At 32.2% G+C, this 13,099-nt stretch overlaps 1 protein-coding gene across 5 annotated transcripts; it reads left to right on the top strand.

Moving 5' to 3' along the window:
* Positions 1–2,673: 2,673 nt before the first annotated feature.
* LOC18098411 (pectin acetylesterase 8) lies at positions 2,674–7,818 on the top strand. Of its 5 annotated transcripts, none has more exons than XM_024598915.2 (15): positions 2,674–2,913; positions 3,672–3,793; positions 3,906–3,988; positions 4,247–4,376; positions 4,475–4,554; positions 4,634–4,720; positions 4,803–4,927; positions 5,017–5,077; positions 5,160–5,213; positions 5,295–5,372; positions 5,752–5,857; positions 6,206–6,351; positions 6,498–6,620; positions 7,250–7,449; positions 7,535–7,818. In XM_024598915.2, exons 2-14 carry the CDS (start codon positions 3,673–3,675, stop codon positions 7,337–7,339), a joined length of 1,284 nt encoding a protein of 427 aa, XP_024454683.1. In that variant the 5' UTR covers positions 2,674–2,913; position 3,672; the 3' UTR covers positions 7,340–7,449; positions 7,535–7,818. The 5 variants fall into 5 exon arrangements, with proteins under 5 accessions (XP_024454683.1, XP_024454681.1, XP_024454680.1 ...); XM_024598913.2 differs by lacking the exon at positions 2,674–2,913 and adding an exon at positions 3,101–3,381 and having other exon boundaries at positions 7,556–7,818; XM_024598912.2 differs by lacking the exon at positions 2,674–2,913 and adding an exon at positions 3,101–3,381 and having other exon boundaries at positions 7,552–7,818.
* The last annotated feature ends 5,281 nt before the right edge of the window (positions 7,819–13,099 follow it).

The raw sequence follows: 13,099 nt of genomic DNA, 5'->3' as shown, positions 1-13,099 counted from the left end.
AATTTTGAGAGGGTACAAAGTCATGATCATGAATTAGAAAGGTCTTTTTGGAATTTTATTTTTCGGCCTCTTTCTTCCTTAATGGAGTACTAAAGGCAGGCACATGAGTTCCTTTTAGGGCGGTGAACAATAAAAAAGAACATATTCTATAGAGAAAAAAAAGGATCTTTCCCATTGTTGACTTTTTAGTGAGCACTCAATTATGTTGGGAATAGTTTAACATGCATTTCTAAAATCATTTAGCAATATTAGTGCTTTCCAGCCAAACATGTATAACTCAAGATTTCTTCCTCTAGATTACGTTTGATTAATGTTTTAGACAGAAAAATACATATAAAAAATATATTTAATTAGAGAAATTAAAAAAAAATTATCTCCAAAGCAATTTTGTTTATATAGATTATGTTTGGTTAATGTTTTAGATAGAATAAATGTATATATAATGAGCACAAATGTATTTAATTAAAAGATAAAGACAAAAACATAAAATAAATCTATCTCAATAACAATTTTAAATTAATTTTTTGTTTTTAAAAAGGAAAGACATAGGACATGTCTCCCATGTCTCTTTTTTTATACTATAGTTTTGTAATATACATTCTTTCATACAAAGATTAATAATATATATATATATATATATAAGATTCATCATTCGTGGGAAGTGACTAATTTTTTATTTAATTTTTTTTTGTCAAAAGATGTACATTTATTAACCATGAGCATACACAAACACAATTACAATCTCTATATCCAGCAATAGCAGATTACATAGCAAAAACCATTAAGAGAAAAAAAATACATAATGGAACAGATTTATTTTTGTTTGAAAGATAATGATTTATTAAAACTGTGAAATATTTTATCAAATATATTTTTTTAAAATTAATTTAATATCTAATGAAATCACGGTATTTTTAAAAAGGGGGAACTAACTTGGGTCCCACTGATAGCCGATCACCGCCAAGGCGCCAATCAAGCGACAAATTATAGGTAAACAAAATTCAATAACAAACCTTAACTAATGATAATTTAAGACGTGTCAGGAGGAAAGGGTAGTGGGGTCACATTCCTCCCATGTTTCCTGCTTCCACACAAGTTTGCCGCTCATCTGATGAAGGCCAGTAATAATATACAATAGGTTTAATTTTTAGAGGAATTATATATATATATCAAGTTTTTAATTTATTTTCTTATAAGATAGTTTTCCAAATTAATTCATAGTGATAAGGATTCAAATCTTACATGATTAATGAGAATTGATTTTTTTTTCCACGAATCTTCTATTTTCTTATATATCATCTAATTCGTTTTTTTTTTAATTTGTTTCCAAATTTATTTATTTTTCCATTCCAAATTATCTGACAACATGAACATCCATGCAATGTAATGAGAGATAAAAATCTCGAATTGATATAGCATATATATAGAACCTTATTAATTTAATTAAAATGCAATACTAGAATATTATCAAAGACTAATAATTATTAGTGCAATCTTAATTATCAAACACTTGTCAACCATTTAACCTAATATTATGATAAAAAAAAGTGCTATGTAAACGTATTAATCATTAATATTATAATATATAATGAATATTTACAAAATAAAATACAGAATAGGGAGATTCAATCTATATACATATATATATATATAAGTTTCCGATAAAAAAAACAAAAAAGAATAAAAACCCATGATAGAAAATGCAAGTTTAATTTGTTACTTATTTAATTCTTTTTATTTCGGAGGGAAGCACGTAATTCGATAAATTGGTGACAACATTAGATGCCTTTTAGCCGCTAATTTTATGGGTCAGGTTTCTGCCCTTCAAGGCCCGTGACATACACAAACTACAACAATTAATAAATTAGGGACTACTTTTTTATATAAATTTTTGCTTCTATAGAATTCAAAACTATTCCATTTTGGTCCTATAGTTCACAATTTTCTTACTTACCCTTTATGTTTTCATAGATTTTTCTATAATAGCATCTCTTAGTTCATAGCTAGAATAAGGTAATCGCATGTCCACTTTTAAATTATTTATTTTCAAGAGTTTATATTTTAAAGGAAAGAAAAAAAAGAAGGGTATTAAAAATTAACAAAAAAGAAAAAGGAAGAGGGATGCCGGATGTTATTTGTAAAACGGATTCAAGCTTCTCAAGATTTTTAAATTAGACTAGTTCAAATATTGCTCTAATTATGAAAGAAAAAAGGGTATTTATATTTTAGGGTATGTCTCCATATAATTCATATTTTAAAAATATAAAAATTTACTCTAGCACGGATATGGGTTTATTTCATGTTTCTGTCTTTGATTTTTTTAATCAAACATGTTTTATATTTTAAAAATACATAAATTTATTCTAAAATTATTATGGATACAAATTTATCTAATGTTTATGTCTTTGATTTTTTTAATCCAATATATTTTTATATTTTTTGTATATGTTATTTATATTTCAAAACAATAACTAAACGCAATCTGATGGAACATTCACCTGTAAGGTCACTTAGATATTAGGTGATTTCGGAACTTTTTGGAAGCATAAGAGATGATATGGTAGAAATACAAAAAAGAAGGACTAAAATGAGAAGCTCTGAAATTGTAAGGGGTTAAAGAGTAGTTTTACCCTTTGTTTATTCCTATATAAATACCTTTTGTGAAAGTGAATGTTTTAAGTCGAATGAGTGTCGGCTGGCTGTCCAGCCTTGTGTTCTCTGCTCAATAAACAAAATAAAAGAAAGAAGCTGTAGAATTTCTCAGGCCAAACAGTTGGCTGTAGCAACTCTCTCCTCTTCTTCTCCCATTCTCTTGCTTAGAAAGCCAATGCACTTCTACTGAACTACTTGCTGGGTTTCTTTCGCTCACATTCTCTCTTCTTTGCTTCTCTCATCACCCACCGAACAGCAAAGGTTAGTAATGATCACCGCTTCTTCTTTTTCTTTTTTTCTTTTTTTTTACCACTGTGCTTTTTAATTTAATTAAAAATGATACAACTGTGTCTATGTCACGATAGTGACTGTTAAGTTATATAATATTATATATAAAAAACCTATTTCAACTCAAAAAACTTATGGAAGTTTTACTCTTGGTTAAAGAAGAGAAGAGTGATTCAGCATTGTAGTTTTGATTCTAATAATGGAAATTATGCTGCTTGATCTGTTCATGATATATTTTATATTCATGGTTATTTTCTTTTTACATTTTTTTTTTTTTGAAAAAAAAAGAAGAAACTTTGAGGGAATCATTGGTGGTCCGGAAATTCTAAAGCTGAAAGCAATAGAAAAGATTGAAACTTTAATGGTTGCCGCTAGATTTTGCGGTGTCTTTTTCTTTATATTCAATGCATATGGGTTGGTCGGTTTTTACATGTTTGTCAGGTTGCCCCATTGTCTGTTTTGACTTATTTATTTTTACAATCTTAGCACTAAAAATGACAGACCCCATGATTTCTTTTATAATATTTAAAGATTCTCTGATCATGGGAGTTCACATTTCCATCTTCTGTTGCTAGATTATGCTGTATTATTGTATAATTATATGTCTGTTCCTTGATAATTCTCACTGCCATTCCCTATTTTCTTTTTTGCTTTTGGCTTCTTTTCTCTTTGCATCACTTCTTTGTGTCAACCTGTGTTTATAATGTGTAATTTCTGTTTGGCATGTGCAGAATGGTAGATTCAAGATTAGGCCACTGGTTAAAACTCCTGGTTTCTCTGATGTTATTGCTGAAAACACAAGGGCTTTATGTAGGAATTACTTACGTAAAGAGTGCAGTGGCCAAAGGAGCTGGTTAGGAATTACAATACTCTGATTGAATTCAATTATTTATTGACTTACTTTGTTTTCAATTATAAATTTATAATTGTTTTTGTTCTCTTGGAAACAATACTTTTTTCTGCAGTTTGTTTGGATGGAAGCCCGCCGGCTTACCACTGGGATAAAGGGTTTGGTACAGGCATTAATAGTTGGTTGATACATTTTGAGGTATGTGTTCTTGTCTTGGTCCACTTGATAATTTCTTACGCCAATAAAATGAAGCTGTTACTGGTTAGGGGCCTGGTTTTGATTACAGGCAAGTTGGTTTTGGTTTTTGATGTAAGGGACATGAGCATTTAGTTGTATGAATCAGATAATATGAGTAGTAGACAGATTGAGGAAATCCAGTTTACACGTCTAGAATGGCTTGAACTGTTTATAATTCATTTAATCTTGTTTAAGATGCCTTTTGCTTGTGATATTAAGGGAGGAGGATGGTGCAACAATGTCACGAGCTGCCTTTCCCGTAAGAAAACTCATTTAGGTTCATCGAAGCTAATGGGACAGCAAATTGCTTTCTCTGGGATTATGAACAACAAGCGGCCGTTTAATCCAGGTGTGGCCAAATATTTCATTATCTGAGACCTTGCTATTGAATTTGAGTAGCATGGTTTTTGTAGACAGGTTATTGATTAGTTTTGTTTGAATTTGCAGATTTTTACAATTGGAATAGAGTTAAGATCAGATACTGTGATGGGTCATCGTTTACCGGTGATGTGCAGGCAGTCAATCCTGTAAGTTAATAAAAAAAATTGAGCAGGAACCATTTTAGAATTTCATAGTTTCATTTTTAATCAGAAACAATTTGATCAGGCTACTAATCTTCACTTCAGAGGAGCTAGGATTTGGCTTGCTGTCATTGAGGATCTATTACCAAAAGGATTGAAAAATGCTGAAAACGTAAGATCCATTTGAAGATCTGTCAGCATCTTTCTCTTTTGACCGAACTTTCTCTGTAACTTGTTTAGTCATCTCCGAACAGGCTCTTCTTTCTGGCTGTTCAGCTGGTGGATTGGCTTCCATTTTGCATTGCGACAGTTTCCGTGCACTCCTACGTATGGGCACTAAAGTAAAATGCCTTTCAGATGCTGGTTATTTTATCAAAGTGTAAGCTCATTGATAGGACCTATTTCAGAAACCTATGCCGTTATCTTAATGTTCTTTTGAAATCTTACAACAAAAGTATTTTGTAACAGGAAGGATGTCTCCGGAGCCCCGCATGTGCAGACCTACTTTAATGAAATTGTGACATTACATGTACTGTCCTCGGATTTTCTTCTTCCTTCTAATGTAGATTTCACAGAAGAGCAGATGAAGACTTGCTATTTTTCTTTTTCAGGGATCTGCAAAAAATCTGCCCCTGTCCTGCACTTCAGTGCTGAAACCCTCATTCGTAAGCATGCTCTTGCTGATATGGTTTTTTCTCTTCATCGTTTCGTATACAGTCTTGCTGATACTTCTCAACAATTTACAGTGTTTCTTCCCACAATATGTGGCTCCACAAGTACGAACGCCACTTTTCATTCTTAATGCAGCCTACGATTCATGGCAGGTTAGCACACATCTGGTTCTCCGTAAACAATTACTTTCCATTGAACAGAAAGTAGGTTTATCTTTTATGTTACTCAGTACTGTTAAATGGTCTCCATATCCATTATGTGGTGAAGGGGGCTTATACACTGGAAAGATTCATGTCTTCTTATGCAACACACGCCTATTTTTGAGAGATGAAATTCATTAAATGAATGGAAGGTTTTCTTTCATTCCAAGTAGTGCAAACATATCTGCTCTGTTGTGGATATGGAGACGAGTTTCAGAGTAATCTCTATGTCTGGAGCACTTTCTCTTCATTAAAATTAATTCATATTTTATTTATGCTTTATATTTCTCCTTGCATATCTTATTTCTAATTCGTGTTGTATTTATTTCAGATAAGAAACATTTTGGCACCGAGTATTGCTGATCCCCTTGGCGTCTGGAAGAGCTGCAAGCTAGACATAAACAACTGCTCACCTCTTCAACTCAAATCTATGCAAGGTGACTGGAAGCAACTTAATTTAGACACTCAAGCAATCCTATGAACTTACTTTTCAAATTTTTTTTTATTACAAACCATGTTTAAAGACTTCAAAATTTAAGGTTAAAAACTGTGTCCCCAACAAGAACAGAAAAAAAGATCAATTGTTGTACAAACATTCATCAACTGAGCCGAAAACACTTTGATGATTAGTGGTTGAAACTCTTAAACATTCCTATTTCAGAACTTTCAGACATCTGTGATAATCTTCTCCCAGTCAACAGAGAGTAATCATAGATAGCATTCATTCAAAACAACTAGTGGTTGGGAATTTTTTTCAAGGATTTCATTGTGGGTTTATTTTTCAGATTTTAGGTTGCAGTTTCTGAATGCATTGAATAAATCAACCAACTCTTCATCTAGAGGATTGTATATAGACTCTTGCTATGCCCACTGCCAAACTGAAACACAAGAGAAATGGTTCATGGAAGACTCCCCAGTGCTTGGTAAAAAGGTAAGAGACTGCAAGTTTTCTCCTCATTATCAATCCTCTCCTATTGTGTATACATCAGTAATATTTTTGCTGCAGCTCATTCTTCTTTTAAGCTAGATTAAAAGATTGATTTCTTTTCTGTTTTCTAAAACCATACTATTTTGCAGAAAATTGCAAAGGCAGTTGGAGATTGGTTTTATGATCGGAATCCATTCCAAAAGATTGATTGTCCTTACCCTTGCAATCCATCTTGCCAAAACAGTGGTTTGGCTCCACCAGACAACCCAGAAGTATAGATTTATTTCTTCAAACCACATATTTCTTTTCATTAGTCACAATTTTAGCAGAGATAGAGCTTAAACAAGCTAATAGAAAATTATGATTAATTAAGGCTTCTGAATAAGCAAAAGTCACCACTGCACTCAACCTATGTGCGCTGGGTGTCTCCCATCATTGTTAGTGTATTCAAATTCAATTATTACTCAAAACAAAATCATTCTTTTCTCAATGGAGAAACAGTAGTATATGATTTTACTAGATTCTGTTTTTGTGATTCGCAGCTTTTGCATAAAAAATCCCAAACTCTACGACTTATCACAGAGCTCTCTCCCTCCAAAATCTAATAGTTATCCTTGAAAGTCCCAGCTCTGTTTCACAAGCATTCTCATCTCTTAAAGTAACCTAAAGGAATCTGTAAGCACAAAACTGGGAAGAAACCTCCATGGAACATTACTTTCATTTGCCAAATTAAAAAGTAACAAGAAATGAAACTGGAAAATCAAGACCGCATCAGTATTACATATAAGCTCACATGTACAAATATCCAGAGAAATACATTTAACCTGTTAAGGAAATTTCACGCGTAAGAAAAGGGACAGAGGAATGGCATGGTTCATATATTGATGGTTTGCTTTTGCAGAAGAAACCGCCAAACGGGTCTGCAGCATCAGTCAATATGAGTACGTTATTGTGCGGGTTACTAATGCTAATGGGAGTGATGTTGCCATGAGAATCAGTTTGTGAAAGATGAAATCAAGTAAGCACAAATCAAAGAGTAAAATTCAAGCACGGAAAGGTTGCTTTGCAGCTACCGAGTCTGCTACATGTCTTGAATTTCAGGTACATAAACACTAGCTTTCTTTTTTGGTTGCAATTGAGGACAGGAGTTACATGTGTTAATTTGCCATGGAAACTTATCTTTTAGGTTTCTTTATGGTTAAGGAAGAAGTTGATGCTGACTCACAAAGGAAATCCACTGGAAGACAGCAGTTCCCGGATGATGATGTAATAATGGCAGCAACAACCCCTAACAAAGCTGTGCAAGTGGAGGGGACATCTATCAACTTTACATCAACGCTCGTCCTCTGGAATTTTCTTCCTTTGCTTTATGTTGCAGTAGGCCTCAACAAGTTTTATTCCAATTCCTAATTCTATTATTTGATTATCTTCAAATTTTGTGAATAAACCAGAATTCAACCTTTTTTTTTTTTTACTTTGTTCAGTTGTTTGTAGCTTAGTACTTAGGCTTGGTGGTGTGAGCTACAAATAGTTTAGTTGATAAAATTAGTTTATGCTATGGGTTTGGATTTTTTTTTTTGAACATGACAAAAAATTATCTAGCCGCAACATTGTTATTAAGGACGTCTCGACAGATCAACCTTAAAACGTCTCGACTTGATTTTTTATCTAACTCAAGTTTAAGATTAAACATGTGAGAGTTGGCTTAATGTGATCTAAAAGCAACCCGACCGTCCGGTAAAAAAAAATCTTATGATGAAATTAACAAAAAAAAAACCTTTCATCTAAACTTATGTAGTTCGGATTTAAAATTAAACTACGTGGGAATTGTCTTGACATGATCTAAAAGATTTGACCAACCTAAAAATAACTCGATCATTGATAAAAAAAAATTTGAGGATGAAATTAAAAAAAAAACTTGGCAAAAAAAAAAAACCTTTTAATTTAATAATTTACTTAATCTAAATTTAAAATTAAATTATATAAAAAAATTTATGATGTAGTTAATTTAAACGGTCTAAAAGCGACCCAAATTATTGTTAACAAAGGTAAGCATGAATAATGAAATTGGTAGAGAAAAGAGGGGAATGAAAGAAAAAGGGTGGCGGTAGAATTGGAAAAAGAGAGAGGAGAGACTTCACTGTTCATGGCTCCACAAGTTTTCCCAAGCTTTTGAGTATAAAAGGGTAGGTAATCTTCTGAATATATCAGAATTTAAACTTACCATGCCTTGCAAAGAAATTTTCCATTAAAGCAACAGTTTCAATCTTAAAACAAAAGCATCTATGCTTTAAAAGCACAACAATGCTAAAGAGACTAAAGCAGAAAAGTTGTTAACCTGTTATGTTCTTGTCTACTTGTTCGTGGTGGTGGCAAATGCAACAGCCTCCTCGTACTCAAAGTCGCATGTGGTGGGTCTAGTTGAGAAAGCTAGTGGTTACCAACATCAATGATCTTCTAGAGCGCCATTGGCGTGCTGGACAGGAGAAAATAAATGAAACTGGATCGAGTTGGGCTCGACAGTAAAAAAATGAGGGTTAAATGGGTTAGGCTGGATTGTAAAGATACATTTTCTTGGAGAGTGTTTGGCGCCTAAGAACGAGTGAAGTTCCAGATAAAGCTTGCATATTGCTGGCACAGAGTTAACCGATGTTCATTCCCTGGATATGATCGTTGCTTCTTCTCCGGGAAAAGAAATTCACAACCCGTAAACCTTCTGCCTCTACACATCATTGCTCAGTCAAGCTTTCGCTCATTGCAAAAATTTCTCATTGCTGCCTCCCACAGGAATCTGGGTGATGTCTCAGTTCTAGTGTGTCTGGCGCATAAGTTATTGCCTTACCATCTAGCTTATAATCAAACGGGAGAGCTCCTCCTCGGGTGGATTCCTCCTCTTGCTTCTCAATTAACAACGTCTTCCGGTTGTCTTTCCCCTCCCAAGAACAGGTTAATACACATTACTCACCCGTCTGCAATTGAAAACTCCACTTCCCGCCTGACTTGCCTCGTTCATCTCGAGCCAGGGTCGAACTCATTTTGATCTTTTTTTTTTTTTAAATAATTTATTTTCATGACATGTTAGTTCCTATTTAAGATTTTTTAGTCCTCTAATAGATGTTATAACAAAACTTCATAATAAAAATATATATAACAAGAGATTCTTCATGAAGATCAAATTAAATCTCAACAGGAAAATTGATGTTTTACCACCAATCACAAGTTCTATATCACTCGATCAACCCCCATCTACTTTCAATATATCAAAACATATCTTCAGAATCTGTCTTTGCAGTAATCTGCTTTCTTGAACTGATATTTACATGTTCGTTTCCTATTAAAGACTTGCAATTCAAACCGTAGAAGAACCTGTCTAGCTAGCTGTAGCAAACACCAAGACTCTCATTGCAACGAACGTGGAGAAGGAAGCCCTTGTTGATTAAAACATTTTTGCCCATGCATTTCCTCCTCTCATGAATTATTGCATCACTCACTCTTTCTCGAACAAAGAAAAACAGTGGACAGTCGTGCGAATGGAATTTAGGACAAAGTCCATCCATTATACATGATGACCGACCAAACTTAACTCGAATCCGTGTGGTCGATTGTCTAAATTGAAGTCCATCAAGCACCGAAAACAATCCAAAACTGATCACTAAATTCGTTTGGGACACGTCCTAGCACACGATATTTGCGGTAAGAATCTCCATGGACTCTTCCTCTTTCACATGCGATTGGTCTTATCTATAAAAAATTACAATACATGCGTTGAAAATTGAAATGCTCTAAGACCAAGATGGAATGTTACTGTGAGCTCGATTTGACAATGACGAAGATAACCTCTGCTTCAAAGCTCATATAATTGACTCATTTAAAGATTTAATTTTAGCAAAAATTTAAGTTTGAAAGTCAATTAAGCAAAAATTAAAAAAATTAATTAAATTTAAGGAATTCATTAAACTTCTAATGGGTTTTGCAGATTTAATCAAGAATTCAATTAAAAAAGAATAAAATTTGAAAGCCTAATTCAAATCAATTAGCAAAGATTAGAAGATTAGGGACACAATTGAAAGACTAATTTGATGCAATCAGAGACTTAAATGAAAGAAATTCGAAGTATGAAGTTTAATTGAGGACCAAATTAAAGAAATCTGAAACCAATGACAACTTTGTAAAAAGTACTGAAATTTAAGGGTTCAATTGAAGAAGACTAAGGGTGAGATTACAAGGAATCAGAAAAATTAGGGTTGATTGAGGGCTTCATTGCAAAGTTCCAAAGGTTTAGAGACCAAATTGAAAAAAAACTATAATTTTACTATTCATTGTCTTCTTCCCAAAAAAACAAAAGAAAAGGATGCCCAAGTACCCATTTTTCAGTCTTAATTTCTCTCTCACCTATACACTACACCACACAAATTTTATGCTAACTTACACCCTAGTACCTATACTTCACTCCAAACCAAAATTCTAGCTCTTATTGCACTAAAAATACCTGCAAACTCTCTCCCAAAAACACAATTTTATTTTAAATTACACACGGACAAATTTCTAAAAAAATAAATCATATTTGCATAATTTAGCATACTAGAAAAATCATAAAAATAATCTTTTAATTTTGCATGCAAATTGAATTTAATAACTAGTTTATTAAAGTCATGAGAACTTGATCTATATTTCAAAAACATCAAAAATTTATTTTGTTTCTTTTAATATACGAGATTACAAACTTATATGTAAGACGTATTCTAGATATTAAATAAAAAAAATAGTTTTTCTTATTCATCATCTAAAAAAGTATAATCTTTACTCCTAAAATCAAACATAACCCTTCTAGAGTCTATGTCTTTCTATGACTAAATAATAAAAAAGAAGAATCAAGTAGTTTAAGGGTGAGGATTACCTAAAATCAAGTAAGTAGAGTCTTTTCTTACAATTGAGAACAAGTCTCGCTCAAAGCTTCTTCAACAATTTGTTTTAGCAAAAAAGTGGTAAAAGTGAAAATAAAAAATGAAAATGAAAGTGACTAGGGTTTATGATATGAACCTCATGATTACATGGTCACATAACCCACACGCTATAAAGATAAATCCTGAAAATCCAAAGATTTAGGTTTCATAAAAGTGTGACACAAAAATTACTTGAACCAAAATACCAACATTATTGGCATATGAACCCCCATCCAACGATTAGCGAATCATGAATGAGAAGTATAAGGAAGAACATCACAAAGTTAGTTATATTTTAATAAGTTCAATTGTCTTTGTTCGACTAAAGAGAAAAGTGTTGCATCACGCAAAACACAAATTTATTCAAAACATCATGGCTCCAAAGCTAAGAATCTATGTACAATCTAAATAACCCTATTTATAATAAGTGAAAAACATCCTAAGCAATTCTGGAAAAAAAATAAAATAAAAATTCTAAATAAAATATAATAAAAATCTTAAATCAACTAGGAAGTTAATGTAAATCTTGCATAGTAGCTTCTGGACCTTATTACAAGACCTTTCTAAAGTCGGATTGATATGAGATTTTAACTCGATATAAAATAGGGCATTTAGAAACGTTTGGTAAAACTTCAATCGAATCTAATGGTTGAAAAAAAAAACAATATACTTATTGGTATAAAATTATGCAATATGAGAAATCAACCCAAGAATCCTTATAAGAAAATGATTTTGGAACATTAAAAGAATCATTGCCACACCTGAAAACTATATTGTTACCCATAAAAAATCATTTTAGGACTAGGAAAAGTCTTAAAATTAATTGTTGAATATCCTTGCATTATTATGAAAAGAATCATTTCCAAATATGAAGTCCATCAGTCAAAAAGTAACAAATAACAAAATTTGTATTGCATCTTTTGACATGTATCATGATACATTTTAGAACTTAGATTGACCTAAAATTTTTAAAAAATATAGAACAATATATTCGGAAAATCCTGGTAAAATTAAAGTTCAATCCAATGATCTAATTAAGAATTATGCCCTATAGAGTAAAACTAGACAATATGCACAATTAAGGTAGAATTTGAATTTTCTTGTTCAACCATTTCTTGGATCATATCAGTTTATAAAAGAAATATTTTTTCATCCTTATTGTTGGATGAATAACCTATGATGTCACCATAAATCTTCAAAAAAACTACTTAATTACTGCATTGAATTCATGCAGCCGTTTTCTCTTCCTAAAAAACGTTTTTTTAATAAGGGCAAACCACGTAACCATAAGAATCTCAACTATTCTGTTTAAGATAATCTATCATATGGGAAAGGTAAAATCTCTCATTAAAAATTAAGAACCCTTTAAATCTTTACGTATTAAATACATAAAGACTTAGGGGGCTATTGATGATTCAAAATTTTTGGCATTCTATGAAAATTCATTTTTAAGTCTAAGTCCTTGTTTAAAAAGCCTTAAGACAGGGTGATAACCCATTGATAGGTGGGCGTGGCTTGCATCTATACCCAGCATCTTTAGGATTAGCAGAATGTCAAACCCAGATGACATGGATCTAGTTCTATTTAATTTAGTTTCAAAAAATTGTTATATTACTCGAATAAATAACATTTTGGTATCAAGTTTGGTTGATCCTGATGGACTCTACCACAGTTGCAAGCTTGAAATAAACAAGTTTACACATTGAAAGATTTTACTAAATTAAATATTAATAAATAGGAGGAGAAAAAACAAAGAGAGAACTACGGATGCCACTGGTAAGAGAAAGTCATTGGTAGTAAAAAGGTTT

This window comes from Populus trichocarpa, chromosome 4, assembly GCF_000002775.5.
Source record: "Populus trichocarpa isolate Nisqually-1 chromosome 4, P.trichocarpa_v4.1, whole genome shotgun sequence".
Classification (NCBI taxonomy): Eukaryota; Viridiplantae; Streptophyta; class Magnoliopsida; order Malpighiales; family Salicaceae; genus Populus; species Populus trichocarpa.
Note: the sequence above shows the minus strand (reverse complement) of the source record. Positions and strands in the feature narration are given on the sequence as shown.